This window comes from Thyridium curvatum (genome assembly GCF_004353045.1).
Source record: "Thyridium curvatum strain D216 chromosome Unknown NODE_73_length_209619_cov_86.844896, whole genome shotgun sequence".
In the NCBI taxonomy this organism is placed as follows: Eukaryota; Fungi; Ascomycota; class Sordariomycetes; order Thyridiales; family Thyridiaceae; genus Thyridium; species Thyridium curvatum.
Genome location: NW_022156828.1, coordinates 107,707 through 125,398, shown reverse-complemented (window position 1 = coordinate 125,398; position 17,692 = coordinate 107,707). Strand labels below are relative to the sequence as shown.

Here is a 17,692-nt window from a genome sequence, read left to right as displayed (position 1 = left end):
TTCACAGTCTACCAAACTGCATCCACTGCCATGGGCGGACGACCGGTCCTAGACACGCATCAAACAAAACCATCAGGCCATTCCCATCAGTAAGCCATGGCAACATCATTCGGGCCAGGTTGCAGCATGTCCGTCTTGGTCGAGTAGACACTCTCCAGCGCGTCGCGGACCTCGAACTCTTCCATCACGGCGCCGAACCTGCGGTGACCGGATTAGCAAGTCCGCTCTACTTGACATTCCCCAAGTAGCGTGGGGGAAAAGGGAAAAAAAAAAAAGAAACCCCAGGAACAAAAGAATATAACTCACCCATAGCACCTGACCTTGCCGACCAGCTCCTCCGTCAGCCTCTGAAAGTCGGCGGGGGCCAGCTCCCCGAGGCGGGGGTGCGCCAGCACCATTCCCCAGGCCATGACGGGCGTGATCTCGCCGTCCAGGTTCAGCTTGGTGCTGAGGTCGAGCAGCGTCGACAGGTCACCCTTGGACAGCTCCCACGTCTGCTGCGTGTAGCCCTTGGGGTTGAAGTCCGACGGCGGCAGGTCCCCTCCCTGCTTGACGTGAGTCTTGCCAAAAGGCACCTGCGGAGTGAGCTCGCCAAACGTCCTCGGGGGACACGACGCCATGAGGGCGTGCCCGCAAGCTTCGCCCGTGCCGTTGGCCGATCCGCGCTCAACCAGCCACGGGAGGTGGTCCATGCAAGGCTTCTCTAGGCTATATGGTTTCCCCGGACGTGAGCGTGTCAGTTGCGGCCCGGCCGGCTACGAGTGCGATGATTAGATGTGGGAAGCGGTGCTCACCTCAAGACAAAGTCAATCCCCGCTTGATCATAATCTATGCCCGGATTACGCTGCGGAACATTGCTCGCGGCATGGGAGCCGTGTTCCTGCCCGTGGGAATGGGAGTGCGTGTGGTTCGAATGGAGGCTTTGTTTCGGGGACAGTTTCTGCGAGTACTGCGGAGAGAACTGCGGCTGCGGCTGCCCCTGTAGCGTGCCGGCCGACAAGGGCGGCGGGGTGAAGGCGCTGGTGTGCGAACTGGCGGGGTGCCCGGTGAAGCTGGTGCCGCTGCCGGAGATGCTCAGGGAGGAATGGTGGCCGACGCTCGGGATGCTAGCGTTGTCGTCGTGCATGCTGCTACGTCCCGGCTGCAAGAGCCCGCCCATGGAGATGCCGTTGCTGGTCAGCAGCTGCTTGAGCTGCCGGTTCTCCTCGGCAAGCCGGTCCTTGTCTGAAGTGACGGCGCTGTAGACCTCTTTCAGGCGGAGCACCTCGTCCTCGAGGGCTTTGATGTAGAGCTCTTTCCTCTCGCGGTGCGTTCGCTGGGCCTGCCGGTTGAGCTCCTGCCGGCGGGTCAGGGCCGGTTTGGTATCCGGCTTGGGCCCGCGGCGCTTCTGCGGCTGGCCATCTGAGATGACAAAGTTAATCCAAGACAACGACGACACCTGCCTCGGCGCTCACGCCGGCCTCCCCTCGCTGCCTACCTCGGGTTGTGCGCTTATCATTGAGCGACTTGAGAAAATTGAGGTTGAGGGACCCCAGAGGGCCCCTGTCGGAGCCATCGGAGGGGCCGGCCCCGTTGCCCGGCCCCTGGTGGTGCGGCGGCGACAGCGAGGACGACATGCCGCGCTTGTCGTGGGCCGAGAAGAATGAACCGCGCCGCCCTGGGGGTGTGAGGGAGTGCGGTGGCGAGGGATAGGCCGCTGTGGCCCTCGGGTTAGCAGTCTTGATCATTCTGATGTGTAGGGGCAGGAAGAGAGATATGTGCGGTATGGGGAAGGAAAAAGTGAAGCGTGATGGGAAGGACGGTCAGGAGGAATGGGTTTCGGCGCCTCTCAAATATGCTTTGCTGTGAGACACTCGCGGCGCACATGAGATAACCGTGAGCAACGAGGACCGAGCCACGCTCAGACCGTGGCGAGGACAAGCAAGGAACGAGCGGGCGTACCTGACTGGCAGCGACAGCGAGCAATAGAGTACTGTGCCAATTGCTATATATATCAAGCCGGGTTTGACGGACAGCGGTGTGTGGCAAGTAACGGGTAGGGGAGAAGATGAAAGTTTGGACAACGAGCCTTTGAGGCTCGAGGATTGTTCCCTGGCCCGGGAGCTCGCTGCACGGATGGAGGGGGGGAAGCGAGCTCTACAAGCGCAACGTTGACGACGCACAGCAACAGATGAAGAGTGCCAGTGCCGGTGGTGTGCTGGTCTCACTCGCGATTGGAGCCCGGTCAAGCTGAAACCGAGGAAGCGACACAGTGGCGTCTGAGCTTGGAGTATCGCGGGGGAGATCTGCGATGCGATCTCGTTGCCGTTCAAAAAGAGTATCCTGGTCGCAGGAGCAGGGTGTCTCGACCCGACGCGATGGGTTTGTCGGCTTACAGCAGCAGTTGGGGGACCACCAGACAGACCAGACAGACGACCCGACGGCCGTTGATGCGCTGATGACCTCCGTACGAGCCGAGCAGAATGGGGCTGAGTCAACGCTACGGTCAGATCAGAGGTTTTCGAGGGCGGCGCAGTCCCAAGTCTAGCACACGCTCGTTCCGGCTGGCGCTTGTTTTTTGGACGCCGTTGGGGACGGAAACAATCGACATCCGTCATTCGCAAACGTTATCTGTCGATTCGGCCTACGGAGTAAATTGAAGGTTCGATCCCGCACTAGGAGTCTAGGACACCGGATGGCGAGATCTGGTGTGCCTGGAACCCCCGCCAAGAACGGGCCGGGTTCTTGACTCGATGGCCTCCACTTGTAGGGCAGCCAGTCACTCATTCGAGATCGTTCAGGGGGTCCGCGGGCTGGTTCCCTGGGAAATATAGGTAGCAATCCTAGGTATTGCCAAGATAAGTATCGTTTATGGACCGGACTGTTCTGTATCAAAGCCGGCATCCCGGATATTGTTGCAATGGAGACTCTCCAGAACCAAACCGTGATCCAGCGCTGTCACGATTGCCGGCAGGAGCCCCACCCAGCGAGCATCGGAAAATGGATGACGGTCACGACTGCCATGATGGCCATGACAAATGCCCATGTGCTCTCCCCTTATTACTGCGACATACAACCAAGCCCTCTTGCCCTCGCATCGTCATGTCACTCACACACATATCTTCACATGCAAAGTTGAGTTGCACATCAGACAGCCAGTCTCTCGCGGTGGCACTCGCCGTCGGTCCTCCGCAAGACCATCTTGCCCCAGGAATGTCTGTGCGAACCTCCAATCTGAAACAGAAGTACACATGCTGCTGAGCGACAGCAGCAACCTGTTCTTGACTTTTGGCCATGCCCGCGGGTGGCCTTCCTTGCTGTCTTTCTGTCTCTTTGGTCCGCTCTAATCACAATATCAGCTTGGGATCCCGTTCACCCGGAAGTCCTTCCTTCTAATTAAACTCCAGAAACTCCAGCCGGGGGTCTCGGAGTTTCACCACCCTCCACTCCGGCCTCCGTGTCACGACAGCCGGTCTCGGCAAACGTTCATTCGCACAACACACGCGCGCGCGCACACACACAAACTCACCATGGCACAGCCCGCCATCGTCACCACCGCCCGAGGCCTCGTCCTCGTCATCCCCTGGCTCATCTGGCTCCTCGTGGCAGACATCATCCTCTCCCTCCTGCTGGTCGCCCGCGCCGTCCTCTCGCCCACGGCCGTCTACAACCTCTCCTCCCACACCGCCGCCTCGGTCTGGCTCTGGATCCAGCACATCTTCGAGACGGCCAACGGCGCCGAGATCACCACCTCGGGCGACCCTTTACCGCGGGCGGAGTCGGCCATCGTCGTCGCCAACCACGTCGCCTGGGCCGACTTTTACATGATCCAGCACCTCGCCGTGCGCAGCGGCATGCTCGGCCGCTGCCGCTACTTTGCCAAGGCCCAGCTCAAGCGGGTGCCCTTCCTCGGCTGGGGCCTCTGGGCCATGGGCATGCCCCTCGTCACCCGCAAGTGGGCCCACGACCGCCGGGAGCTGGACCGCGTCTTCGGCGGCATCGCCAAGGGCCGGTGGCCGATTTGTACGTTCTTCTCCGACTAACTCCACCTCCGGCTTCTCTTTTTTCCCCTCTCTCTCCTTGCTTTACAACACCCTTGTATACGGTGATGACACTGTTCTCTTCCTCTGTCACGCCGTCCACTCACACAAGACCACCAAAGGGCTCATATCCTACTCCGAGGCCACGCGCTTCACGCCCCGCAAGCACGCCGAGTCGCAGGCCTGGTGCGCGGCCAACGGCCGGCCCCAGCCGCGCCATCTGCTCTACCCGCGCACAAAGGGCTTCGTCGCCACCGTGCGGCACCTGCGCGCCGCGGCGCCGCACGTCCGCGCAGTGTACGACCTGACCATCGCCTACGCGGACCACACGGGACAGTTCGGCGCCGCGCCGTCCATGTGGGAGACGCTCAGCGCGCCGGGGCTGAGTGCCGCCGCCGGCACCGGCGGGGAGGGCTACCGCTTCCACGTCCACGCGCGGCGGTTCCCGCTCGAGGACCTGCCGCCCTCGGACGAGGAGCTGGCGGCCTGGCTGGAGAGCCGGTGGGTGGAGAAGGGGGAGTGGCTCGAGGGGAAGAGGTTGGAGTGGGCTGCGTCGCCGGCCGAGGGGTGACATGGAGGATGGGGGTGTATGGCTGCATGAGAGGGAGAGCACCACCCGAGGTGGGTTCCGTTGTCACCTGGGCGCGATGATGAATGGTGACGAAGCAATGTATCCTCGCCTTTTTGCGAGTTGTCTCCATCCGCTCAGAGAGAAGGTCCAGCCGCACACCGCCAAGGATCGAACTGCTTGCCGATGCTCTCCGGGAAGACACTGCATCTGCGATCGAACCACGCGTGGCGCCACGGGGGTCATGCACTCATCAGCCGTTGTGCGCCCACCGACCGCTCTGCTTCGCCTGCGGGACCCAACAGCACGAGACCATTGTTTGCTTTTTTTTTATCGCCTTTAACCCCCCATTCAACCAGAGTCGCACAGCATTGTCTTCAATTGCACGTAGGACCTGTCAAGTACCCAGTCTGGCGGACGGGCAACGACTCGTGAGAGGAGGAAGGATGGTCAGCAGTCGGGTGCGATGTCTCAGCGGTCAACCTTCCCTGTCCCGGGTAAATTCCGTCGTTTGCATCGAGGGCATGGAGCCGGCAGAGAGGGAATCGGCCCATGGTAGGGAGTGACCATCGGGCCTTGATTGATAAGAGGCTTGCTGTGATTCAACAGACTGATAACTAGTTAGCATGCTTTATCAGCTGTCAAATCATGAGCCTCTCTCCCTTCCCTTCTGTCGTGTGTCCCAGTACCACGTTTCATGGCTTCCTGGTGTGTACTCGGTCAGCCGTCAAGACGGGACGTGATTGTCGTCTCGTTTCCGATTTATCCAGAAGACCCTAGGGTTTCGTGCCGTCCAGAAGACACACACCCTCCCAAGCACGAAATTCAAGTTGAAACGAGTAACAGATTGACACACTACCAGAGTTCAAGCAACCTCCCCCCCCAAGATGTGTGCCGTCGTCTCCTTAGTGCTGATGGCTTACCGGGCTTCGGTATTAGTCGCGAAGTGCCCATCGTAACGAAGACATGCAGTAGTTACATTTTACCGGGAGATGAAAAAGCACACACACACACACACACAAGAGCTGAGTCTGAAAATCTCAAAAGATTCTCGTGGTGGCGTAACGTGCACCTTTCCCTGTTGGACATTCTCAAGTTGACTTTTACCTTTTGTGCTCTTTGCAGACAAGTCCGAAAGTACTTATGTAGTCAAGAAGTGATCCAGGAGCCGCGATTGGTCCTCGCAACATCCATCGTTGGACGTTGTGCAGAGAAGAGAAGACACGAGCTAACAACCACTCTGCATCTTGTACCATTGACGACTGCCGTCCCCCCCTTCTCCCCTAGCTCACCTGTCGTTTGTCAAACTAGTCGTACATCCGTAACGCATGCCGAGTGATCATGCATCACTGGTGATATAAAGGAGTCAAATGGGTAGAACATGCATCCCTAGTGCAACTGAGAGAGTTGGACTTCGGTCGCCGACTGCTTTCTCGAAACTTCGACCAGACTTCGACCAGGTGTTGCAGCAGCTCATGGCACCAAGGCCCGGTGTAACTACGCCGCGTCACTCTCATCGGACGACTGTACCAGCTTGAGGGATCGTGATGATCTTTTGGCAGTCTGCTTTCTATCGCACACTTTTGGATCATGGGGTTTACTGTAGGTATTCAGCGTCGCCGATCACTGCGCATCAATATCTAGGACCGTTTACACGCAAGCAAGGGACAGACCTGACCTTGCACTCTCCGAAGGGCCAATGGCCAGCAGAGCCGGTGAGAGTGCCAAGTGACGAATGTGTGCCTTTTTCCAATACGGGGTGCCCGTGCAACCCTACTAGTCGTCCGGCCTGCAGCAGGGCTAGGAGGTGCATGCAACGACCAGACAGCTTGCGGGGGTTCTTTTTGGGGCACACTCGCCCGCGCATTGGTCTACATGGATGGGAGTGAGCAGGTTCAACCACCATGCAGGACGGCCACACACACACACACATATCCACACACCGGCTCGCCTTGATGCATGCATGCAAACTCGGGGAGAGGGCTGAGGGGCAAAGCGAGATTGGCTGGGAGCAGGCACGAGATCCTCCAAAAATCCAGGATTGCGCATGTCAGAGTGCAGTAGCTCGACAACTTTCTTGCTACCTGTCTCCGTGCTCTGCTCCTATTAGCCTGTCTGCAGCGTCTGGCTGTATGCCGCCGGTCACGGCTGCATCTGTATGTAGTCTTGTGAGTGTCGGCAAGGTGTGCGAAAGCAATTCCCTCTCCCGGGCGACCCCACCGCGCGCCGCCCTTGGAAGGGCCATGGGCATCGGGCGAATGCGGTCGTCCGGAGCAGAGTTGCTTGGGAAAAGGAGCGACAGCTCCCATCTAACACGGCCGTGTGGACGAGCCCCAGCAAGCGAGAGGGAGGCGTGGGAGGCCAGGCCATTGACAGGTGGTGCGGGGTGCTTTCTTTGTCTCGAAGTGAGGTCATCCCGGTAAACCAAATCGAGATCGATGGGCAAGAATGAGATGTGGTCACGAATGCTGCTTTGAAAAGGGGAGTGGGTGGTGGTTCATGGGAGGTGTTGTTCCTTGACTGTCATGGCGGCATGGATGTTGGTGAGCCTCTTTCTTCCTGGATCAGGTAGTTTGAGGTTAGTTGCTGGTACGCTTCCCGTACAGCTACGGCTGGCCGCTTGGCTTGTCGCCAAGGCTGGCGGAAAGGAGGCATGCGGGGCGTGAGCTGGGGGTGATGGGGTTCTCAACATGTTTGCAATAGCCCAGGTGCAACAGGGCGGAGGTAGGAATGGACAGTCCAGCCACCAAGGAGCTCGACTTCTGGGACGGATCAGCCATTGCAAGCGAGACGAGGCAGGCGATGGCAGATGCGGGGAGCCAGGCAAACTAAGAGATGTGGAGGTGGAGATAGCCGCACCACCAACTTGCATCCGGGTTGAGGGGCAGCGTCGTGATCGATGGTGTGGTGATGGTGCCAGCAGCGAAAGAGACACAGGGATCGGAAAGCGTGCCCGCCACGCGCGACCAACAGGACAGTGAAAGCCGTCGAGACCAGCGAGAACCGGCCTGTCGCCGAGGAAGCAGGTCAGCTAGCGATCACGGGTCACACGGGCTGTAGTCACTGCAGATCCGCTAGACGAGGAGCAGTGCGTCGCGCAAATCTTGAGACGGCTTCTGGGGCCGGAGCGTTCATCCCATACCAGACGCAGACAGCCAGTCAGCCAGTCAGTTCATCCATCGTCTTGCTCTTGTTTGATCTCTTGACCTCCAAGGCCGTTTGTTGAATCGTTGGGCAGGTATTCAGAACCCGCACTCAGGGGCCAGGGTACAGTGAGGTTGGCGTCGTCACTGAAGACTCGGGCCAACAGGCGGGTGATTGTTGTTTATACGCAGGATCAGCCAGAATGCATGAAATGGAGACGGACGGCTTGTTTTTTGAGTTCGAGATGGTTCCGCGCCTTGGCCCGTAGCCGGACAGGAAGTGAGACCCAGTCGTCAGGTATGTGAAGCCCATGTTGGCAGGGTTATTGACCTGGCTTGCCTGGCCGCTTGTTTCAAAATCAGAACAGAGAAGGAAAATAGAAGACGTCCGGCCGGGGTGCGCATGAAGCCATTCCTTCTGGCGCGCCGTGGAAAGAAACACAGGGATCCTGGCTTCGAGTGCTTCGAGCACATCTCGGAGGCGTCTAGCGAATAGCGAACCAGAGACCGCTCCTTGGATGTTGTTTCCAAGGAACAGGTACGTGCTACCTTGGCTGACTCATATCCTCCCAGCTGGCCAGCGTATCCTGTACGTGCAGCTACAGGGGGGGAAGGGAAAACACAGGGTATCAGGTCTGCTGATTGGCCGATAGCCTGCCATTACCCCGCTCTGGAACCAACCCGCGCCCACGCATCGGCTCTGGCCTAATTCACATCAGTACGTACTTTACTAGCGGACCTCAACTGAAGGAAGGGCTTCTCTTCAGCACCCCCATCTTCCACTTCTCGTCCCCCTCACCCTCCCTGGGCTCACATTCTGGCTAGCTCGTACCAGAATGTCCAAAGTGGTCAAATATAGGGAGGGATCGCTGTCGGCACAGCAAGTAAGACGGTACTTTAGATAGGGCCCCTCGTAAGCGTGCATTGCAGAGCGACACCAGACCAGACCACCACCACTCCCACATCACATCAAGTCTTCATGTAATCAAGGCACCCGTGGACCTCCTCTCTCGAGTTCCTAGCCTAGGTAGTTAGAGGGTACCGCATGGTGCAGGTCCCAAGCAAATCACGTCTGGGCAATTTATCTGGTTTTCTTGGGTGGGATTAGGAGAGACAAGGATGGGTCCGGTTCCCAGGACAATTACCTAGAATTTGGGGGGTTTCCCACGGAGTTTGTAGCCGAGCCAAGCACAAAACGCCCTGGAAGCAACCGCCAGCCCACTATCCAACGGGCCTGGGTGCCAGTCAAGTGCCAGTCAAGTGCCCGCGCGCCGCCTGCAGCGTGCTCGCTATTGTTGCTGATCCCCACATTAAACTTTCCACCTTCGCGAGACCGACTGACACACCAAAACTCGGGCCCACGACGAGTCGACGACAACACCACCGGCGATACACACGCACCCACCACACACACGCACATACACACACACATTCACACGCTTCTCTCCCTTCTTTACGGCCACCTCGTCCCCGCCCGTCACCAACTTCCCAAGCCTATATCCTCTTGCACCCTCCGGCTTCCTTTCCTGGCTCGTTCCCTGTTGGTAATTGAGGAGAGAGGAGCAACGCCCGAACCTCCGCCTGCAATTCCGAGGATTCCCCACCCCCGGCATCCTCATTGCCTGCGACCTGGGCCATCCTGGGCGAGGTCGGAAGTGCCCTGGTCGACACGACACGCCCAGCTCCGTGCATGCTCAATGCGAGCGTGAATCTTTTCACAACGCTTCGAATTTGCCTTCCAAAGCCCCGCAAGAAACAGAGACGTCTAAGCAACAACCCGTGATGTCTCTTGTCCTCGCCGACTTTTAGCTCTGGCTTCCGGGCCAGCCAGCCTGGCTTTCGAAACTCCATAGCCAGCGTCGACGAACACACCTCGCCCTTCCAGCTGCCGACAAGTTTTTCCCTCTTACGTCTCGACCGCGCGCTCCAATTCCGATAGCAGCCTCTCTAGCAACAAACATCACGTACGCACGAGTGAGAGCAGGCCACGGGTCGACGAACTTTACGCACTAGAATAGGATATCCGGGGGGGCAGCAAGCCAAGTCTCTCGGATCCAGAGCTGTCAGATGCTTGCACCGACGTCTCTGAACCCCCTGCCCGATTTCGCCCAAGATGAGCACAGATCCGAACTCGCTGGCTCCTCCCGCCATCAAGTCGTTGCGGGCGGAGACGGCGGGAGTCATGCAGCGTTCCATTAGCGAGGACATACGCGAGGAGAGAGAGGACCTCCGCGAGGCTGCCGAGCAGACACTCAATGTCATCCTCGACCTCAACATGGACGGCACCGTCCGCTGGGTCAGCCCCTCGTGGGTCGATGTCATCGGCACCCAGCCAGAGACTGTCCAAGGCAAGCCCATCGCCGACATCGTCGCCGGCGACAACAAGACTATCTTTACCGACATGGTTGAGTCCTTCAACAAGGACGATTCCCGTAGTCAGTTCATCCGTTTCTCCGTCAAGCTCGGCCCTCTCTCGAAACTGCTATCTTTCGACGGCATCAAAGATGCAGAGGCCAGCCCCGAGGAGGAGGTCGTGGACCTCGAGGCACAGGGCATCATGGTCTATGACGGCGCCTCTGGAGCCGACAGCCATATGATGTGGATGATTCGACCATGGGCGGCCCCACGAGAGATCAAGATCGACCTTCCTCCCTTTCTCGTCGAGTCGCTCGGCTCCGGCGCCGAGATTCTCGCCAGCTATCTCACCCAGCTTGCTGACACAAGCCTGGAAGATCCCGCCAATCCTGCACCGCCTCTCCCCGTCCTCTGCCGGATATGCGAGCGACAGATCCCTCCCTGGTGGTTTGAGAAGCATACAGACCTGTGCTTACAGGAGCACCGAGCCGAGATGGACGTACAAATGGCGCAGGAAGCCTTGACAGAGCACCGGCACGCCATCGTCAAAGTCCTTGATGCGCTCGAGGCACGTAAGAGCCGGTCTCTGACAGGCGAGCAGACTCCCTTACCAGTGGCTGAGTACAAAGGCATGCCCATCGGCCCTCCTCCCTTGACATCGTCTTCCTCGACTACACCATCGCCTTCTCCGGCCACAGGTCGGTCTCGCGAACGCTCGTCCGGCCTCGGCCATGCTAGGGGCCGGTCCTTCGCCGTCCGACGGCCGCAGGCCAGAATTGTTGAGCTGCTCCTGGACTTGTGCGACACCGCCATCGAGATCAGCCCGCCGGCCATCAAAGAATCCTCGTCACAAAACCCCGGCGAGCTCCGCACACAGTCGCCTCAGTCCGAGTCCAGGATATCGCAGGTGATGCAGTGGCAATCGCCAAGCAACAACACACTGGAGCAGGAGCAAGGCCTTGCTCTGCTCTGCGCCGATACCGAGGGCATAGCTAAGGGTAAGGTCGAGGCCGTCTTTAGACACCGCAAGATCATCGAGTACGCCGAGCGCATCCGCGTCGAGTTTGCAGTCATCGTCCAGGAGTGCATCGAGGAGGCGATGCGCAAGGCCGCAAGGATTGCCGCCGGTTGCCTGAGCGAGAGCGAGTCCAGCGACAACGAGGAGGCCGAATTGTCGGAAGCGACGCCCGCCCGGGAGGAGGCATTCTTTGCCGGCTCCTTCGATGCTCCTTCCGTACTGGATGCAGCCATTAGGAAAGCAAACATCAGCAACGACGTGGATCAGCGGCGCTTGTCCTCGGCCGCCATGGACTCCGTCAAGTCAAACAGCCCAAAGCAGAGCCCGACGCCGCGATCTCGCGGCACAGGCAGCGCTACCGGGCACCGGGATACGCGAAGGGAATCGACCGTGTTCGAGAGCGATGCCGGGGAGAGTGACGGCAGCTTTAGGTCGTCCTCCCTGGCGTCCCGACCGCCGCCCAGGACAGAATCTCCCATATCCGAGTTTGGCGACTTGCGCCGGCAAGCCAGCTCGCGGCAGCACCATCGGAGAAGTCTTGTCCTACCAGGATCATCTTCGCCCCGCCGGCAAGAGTCGCCTTCGCGGTCCACACAGGCACCGTCATCGCCTTTGCGCATTACCAAGCCTCGCACCCTCCCCTTCCCTCCCTCGGACGGGCTCATGTCGCCCGAGGCATCGCCTATGCTGCCCAGCAGCGAGTTCAGCTCTCCAAACTTCAACCACCATCACCTTCATCATCACCGCAGGCAGTCTTCGGCCGCCATGTCGCTGGGTCCGGGAGGTGACGCCGGCTCGCGGCCACCGCCGTCACCGCGACTGGCAGCCGCCAATGCACAGCCGCTCGCCAGAGCAGTGCCGCCCTCCATCAAAGACTTTGAGGTCATCAAGCCTATCAGCAAGGGCGCTTTCGGGAGCGTGTACCTGTCCAAGAAGAAGTCGACAGGAGAGTATTTTGCCATCAAGGTGCTCAAGAAGGCCGACATGGTGGCCAAGAACCAAGTCACCAACGTCAAGGCCGAACGGGCCATCATGATGTGGCAAGGAGAGAGCGACTTTGTCGCTAAACTATACTGGACTTTCTCGAGCAAGGACTACTTGTACCTGGTCATGGAGTACTTAAATGGAGGAGACTGCGCCTCGCTGATCAAGGTCCTCGGTTGCCTGCCGGAGGACTGGGTCAAGAAGTATCTCGGCGAGGTTGTCCTTGGCGTTGAGCACCTGCACAACCGCGGTATCGTCCACCGGGATCTGAAGCCAGACAACCTGCTGATCGACCAGAAGGGCCATCTCAAGTTGACTGATTTTGGTCTCTCGCGCATGGGTCTTATTGGTCGACAGAAGCGCGCTCTTAACAGCAACACCAACGAGCCTGTGCCGGATCTTCTCAAGCAGGGCCCCTTTGCTCGATCGGCATCCATAGCCTCCTCCCGCTCAGCGTCCCTGGACCTGCACGGGCATGCCCACGGTCCCGGGCACTCTCCGAGCAACACGCCGCAGATGACGCCCAGTGATGCCGCCGGCGGTGCGCAGCCCTCATACTTTAGTCTCGGTTCGATGCAGCAAGAGCCCCGTCGCGTGTCCGGTCAACGCAGCGACAGCGGCGGTAGCGACGCTCTCGCGCAGATGATCAGCAACCTGGCCCTCACCGATATGCACCCGAGTCAACTTCCTCCCGCTATCCAGTCTCCGCAGGGCGAGGGCAGCGAAGGCGAGAGCACAGGGTCGCCCGATCTCCCTTCTCTGCAGCAAGTCAGCACCCACGGCAGCGTGGATCCAGGCAAGAACACTCCACCACAATCGAGCATGCCGCCACCAAACTGGGCCCTATTTGACCCCGAGGATACCAACCGCCGCTTCGTAGGCACGCCCGACTACCTAGCACCCGAGACCATCAGGGGTGAACCGCAGGACGAGACGAGTGATTGGTGGTCGGTCGGATGTATCATGTACGAGTTTCTATTTGGCATCCCTCCGTTTCACGGCAGCGAAGCCGAGGAGGTCTTCGAGAATATCCTGGCCCGCAGGATCCACTGGCCCGACGAGGCCGAAGACGAGGTCTCTCCTGAAGCCAAGGACTTGATCAACAAGCTGCTCTGTATGGACCCTCAACAGCGCCTCGGTGCTAATCGTGACGACAAGTTCCCTTCTGGCGGTGCGGAGATTCGCAGTCATCCTTGGTTTCAGGGTGTCAATTGGGATACGCTCCTACAGGATGAGGCACAGTTCGTGCCGCAGCTCGAGAACCCCGAGGACACAGAATACTTTGACAACCGTGGGGCCACTCTTCAGTCGTTTGCCGAGGAGATGGAAGACCAGTCATCTCCCGCTTCCGTGCCCGTGACCGACTATCCCGATCGGCCTCACGACGCCCTCTCACGCGTCCGGTCTCAGGTCAACTCGATCAAGCGCGGTCTGATGCCGCTGCATATCCCCCCGCACGTCCGTGACCTCAAGAGCAGACGGCTCAGCGAGCCAGTAGTAGCCGACGACTTTGGCAACTTTACCTTCAAGAACCTACCTGTCTTAGAAAAGGCAAACAAGGACGTGATCCAGAAGCTTCGTGCAGAGGCCATGGCCGCGCACAGCAAGGCCTCTGCTGTCAGCCCTGGTGGTCCCAACAGTGTCACCTCTCCGGGCGCGGGGCTCGAAGGCAGCCCGATCCTGTCGAACCAGGTCCAGCGAACCATGTCCAACGCGAAGGCGACGCAGAGGCCCCAGTCGCCGTCCGGTGTCAGCCATGCGAACTCTTCTCCGAGCCGAGCTTCCCAACCCTCGTCGCCCCTGCTAGTGTCCTTCCATGCCGGGCAAGGAAATGAAGGTCGGCGCAAGGTGTCAAGCACTTCGTCGAGCTTGTCCCAGCCCTCGGGGAGCTCGCTACAACCCGGCACGTTCTTCGAAGTGCCTCGTGTGCCCCCGAGTCTGCAAAAGGCAGCCACAACCGTCGCCGCCTCGCCGGTTAAGGGCCGGGGTGCGCCCCCGCCGTTGCCACTATCGCCCCAAAAGGTCGTGGCCACTCCCAGGCACCCGAGCAGCTCGACGAGCCGCTCCCGGTCCCTGACTGTGGGCTCGCAGGAGGGCAGTCCGGTAGCTGCAGACCTGCTAAACCACCGTAACCGTCGCAGTCAGGTTTTTGACATGTCCCCGTCCTCGTCCGACAACGAGGGCGAGAAGGCCAACGCGCTGCTCAGGGTCCAGCGCCGGCGGCAGAGCTCTCGGCGCATGTCGCAGATTGCCCTCGACGGACCCATGTTCCGGCCCCTCGACGTGCTCATCTGCGAGGACCACCCCGTCTCAAGGATGGTCATGGAGAAGCTGTTGGAGAAGCTCCGCTGCCGCACGATATCGGCAACGTCGGGCCCGGAAGCGGTCCGCTATGCCATGAGCGACATCAAGTTTGACATCATCTTTATGGAGTTCAAGCTGCCCCAAATCAACGGCGCAGATGTTGCTCGGATGATTAGAGACACCAGCAATGCCAACTCGCATACGCCCATCGTCGCCATCACCGCCTATCTCAAGGAGCTTCAGGCCAAACAGCACTTTGACTCGCTTATCGAGAAGCCCATCAGCTCGTCCAAGCTGACCGAGGTCCTAGGCAACCTCTGCCAGTGGAAGCCGCCGACAACCAGCCAGCAGAACTCGGTCTCCCTGGCGCTTGCTCACCCAATTCCCTCCGGTCTGCGGCAGGAGAGCATACGCCTTGAGGACAGCCCTACCTCCAGCTCTTCGATGTTTGCCCTTCGTCCTGGCAGCAGCTTCCGAGGCTCGAGTCGAGAAGATTCTATTAGCTCTAGCCTCTTTGGCGACTCCGAGTCTGTCACTACCGATGACATTCCGGTGGTTATCAGCCGCAAGGCTACCGGAGACTGGCCCGACGATGCCGGCCTTGGCATTTCGCAAGAAGAAGCCCTGCTCAACTCGAGCGAGCCGCTGAAGTCGCCCGTCCATCTCATATCGCAGCAATCGGCGCCAGGGATGATGGAGCAGACCCGCCTGCCGATCCCGGCGCCCGTGCCTCGTCGGTCTCTCGAGAAGCTGAAGGCCAAGAGAGAGGCCATCGAGAAGCGACGCATCGATGGCAGCATCGACTCGGCCGACGACGAAGACGATGAACTCGGCCTGGGCCTGAGCAACCTCAGCGTGAGCAACACCAACACGAGCAGTGGTAGTAGCAGCGGCAGCACCGGGGGCAGCGGCAGCGCCAACGCGACGCAAATGCGGCAGCACTTCCGGTCCAAGTCGGTTCTGCCGTCTTCCAAGCTGGGCATCGAGATGATGCGCGCCAATAGCCATGACAGCGTCAACGTGGAGTCCAAGGGGGTCAACGTCATCATGCCGCATCGCGGGCTCGAGGAGTCGCCCGGCCCGATCGAGGATGAAGCCGACGAGGGGGACACTACTGTCATACACACGCCGCCCGGTGATCACGGCACGTCGTCCGAGGACAACACGACTGTCGTCGGGGTGGACGAGACGCCGCGGCCTTTGGGTGGCGGTGGGTCCATTCAAGCTGACGACGAGCCGACGCCGCGGCCGCCTGTTAAGTCTGCTACGACGGGCATGGACGCGGGTGGGTTCATCTGAGGGCGTTCACTGCCGCTGATGTTGCTATATTGCCACCGCAACGCGGCTCGTATTCTATCAGAAAAAAAGGCACATAACAGACTGGATACTCTCGATCCCAGCCGGTTGCCTTTTCGTCCTTTCTCTTTTTTTTTCCCTTAACTATTCGAAAATTGTTACATCTCACACACAGCGCGGCGTTTTTGATCGGATCCGAGAGCCAAAGTGAGATTGCATATCCAAACGGTTCATTTGTCATTTGTAATGAGAGATTATTCTTTCGTTTTTGCTAGGTCCTTTATCTATTCTTTTCTTTTTTTTCTTTTGTATCTTGTGTGGTGGCGGCGGCGGTATCTGATGATGAGCTGGCGTCTTCAGGATTCATTTTACTGCAAGGCTCGTTGGGGGGTGAGGTTTGAGGCTAGGGAGGTTTTCTTCTGCAGCTGCTGCAACAACTGCCCATGCCTCATCAGAAAGAGAGAGAAGAGACGTGAGGTGGGAGAGCACCTGCTCATGCCTGCCATCGCGATGTCGGTCTGCATGATAGTATCCTCGTTAAGAAAGCTTCTACATACATGATGACAAGCAAGCTGGTTCACAAACTCAGGCATCCCGCACATACGTAACTCTGTTTTCTCTTTTCCCAAAGAACAGCACAAATTCAAGAAGATTGCAGCAAACCGGCGTATCTCTCGGCGAGCTCTTTTGGCCGGCCATTGTAGTTTTGTGTCATGATTGCTCGTGGGCAGTCCCGTTCACCAGTTGTTTTGCAAGGGCAAACCGTGGGCGGGTGTCCTCTGTGCTGCCCACTGAGTATCATAAATATTGCTGAACTGTTGTCATTCTGGTAGTTCGACGGGAGAAATGTTAATTCACGGAAAGTGGATGGCAATTGGAAAGAGCTTCGCTACCACTTGTATAGGTTTCGAGACGACCTGGGGGATCTATACACTGTCTCTGCGAAGAGTGATCCCCTGAGCTGCAAGGAGATGGCCATATGACAGTGGTGGTGAAGCTTGCCTGACTATATGACTCGCAATAGGGATACGGAGTACAACATGCTCAAGCATGCTTGATTCTCACCTGTTTGACGCGATTGTTATGATTATAAACATTCCCTGATCATGGAATGGTGTAAAATCTCCAAGAGGAGTCGTCTTGTCTACCCCCTGACATGGAGATTGCATATTGGACCTAACATAGTAGGAGAACGTGGTTTGAAAGAAATTGATTCCAGCTAGGCAACTTGAGAGACACTATCTGAGCATGTTTTTTTTTTGTAATGAAACGACCTCTCCGGTACCCGATCAGTACGGAAATGTACACAGAGTACCGGAAATATTCAGATATTCAGATATTCGATTCTCAGCTAACTCGGACAAGCTGGGTCCTTTTGCCATTTTTAAGTGGAACAGCAGAGAGAGAGAGCACGTTGCTCTCCCGTGTTATGGGATTGGCTGCGGGGGAACGTATCCATCAACGACCAGACTGCATCGGGACTATGGGGAAAAAACAGGGACCTTGCTCCGGCCGAGACCTAAGGGGCTTTTACAAATAAAAATAGAGATGACGACGACGGCAACGATGATGCTCCCTTCTAGAGGCGGGACTGGCTGCCCTGAGTGGAAAATGCTCCTGTGTCCTTTTCTCATCGAGCAGTGAAACATCAGGAAATGGCGACGAGTATGAACGATGGCATGATGAGCAAAATGAAGAGCGATGGTGCAATTTCCCTTTAGTCTGACCGAGACTGGAGCGTAGTCGGTCTCCAAAGACAGTGCCGTGATCGTTGCAGGAACAGATATAGACATAGCACCAGTGTCTTTCGGTTCACACCTATTCAGGAATATGTCCCGCTACTCTGGTCAGCGGGCGTGGCACAGCTCACCAATCCTGTTCCCGGTAAGGCAGCTACAGACTGACACCGGAGCTTGGACTGGCCAAAGATGATCTCCTCTCGAGGGCTGGAAAGGACCGAGACAAGCAATGATGCCGGCCTTTCCGGGGGCTTGATGTCTGTGGT

General features: G+C 58.3%; 3 protein-coding genes across 3 annotated transcripts; 2 read left to right on the top strand and 1 right to left on the bottom strand.

Moving 5' to 3' along the window:
• Positions 1–86: 86 nt before the first annotated feature.
• On the bottom strand, positions 87–1,727 carry E0L32_009743 (uncharacterized protein; the record flags this gene model as incomplete). The annotated part of the gene is made up of 4 exons (XM_031144739.1): positions 87–198; positions 307–708; positions 795–1,401; positions 1,478–1,727. The coding sequence occupies 4 exons, from the start codon at positions 1,725–1,727 to the stop codon at positions 87–89; spliced, it is 1,371 nt and encodes a 456-aa protein (XP_030990514.1).
• A 1,782-nt stretch (positions 1,728–3,509) lies between these two features.
• E0L32_009742 (uncharacterized protein) lies at positions 3,510–4,590 on the top strand (the record flags this gene model as incomplete). Its single annotated transcript, XM_031144738.1, has 2 exons — positions 3,510–4,002; positions 4,142–4,590. 2 exons carry the CDS (start codon positions 3,510–3,512, stop codon positions 4,588–4,590), a joined length of 942 nt encoding a protein of 313 aa, XP_030990513.1.
• A 5,253-nt stretch (positions 4,591–9,843) lies between these two features.
• E0L32_009741 (uncharacterized protein) lies at positions 9,844–15,690 on the top strand (the record flags this gene model as incomplete). Its single annotated transcript, XM_031144737.1, has 1 exon — positions 9,844–15,690. The coding sequence occupies one exon, from the start codon at positions 9,844–9,846 to the stop codon at positions 15,688–15,690; it is 5,847 nt and encodes a 1,948-aa protein (XP_030990512.1).
• Between the last annotated feature and the right edge of the window lie 2,002 nt (positions 15,691–17,692).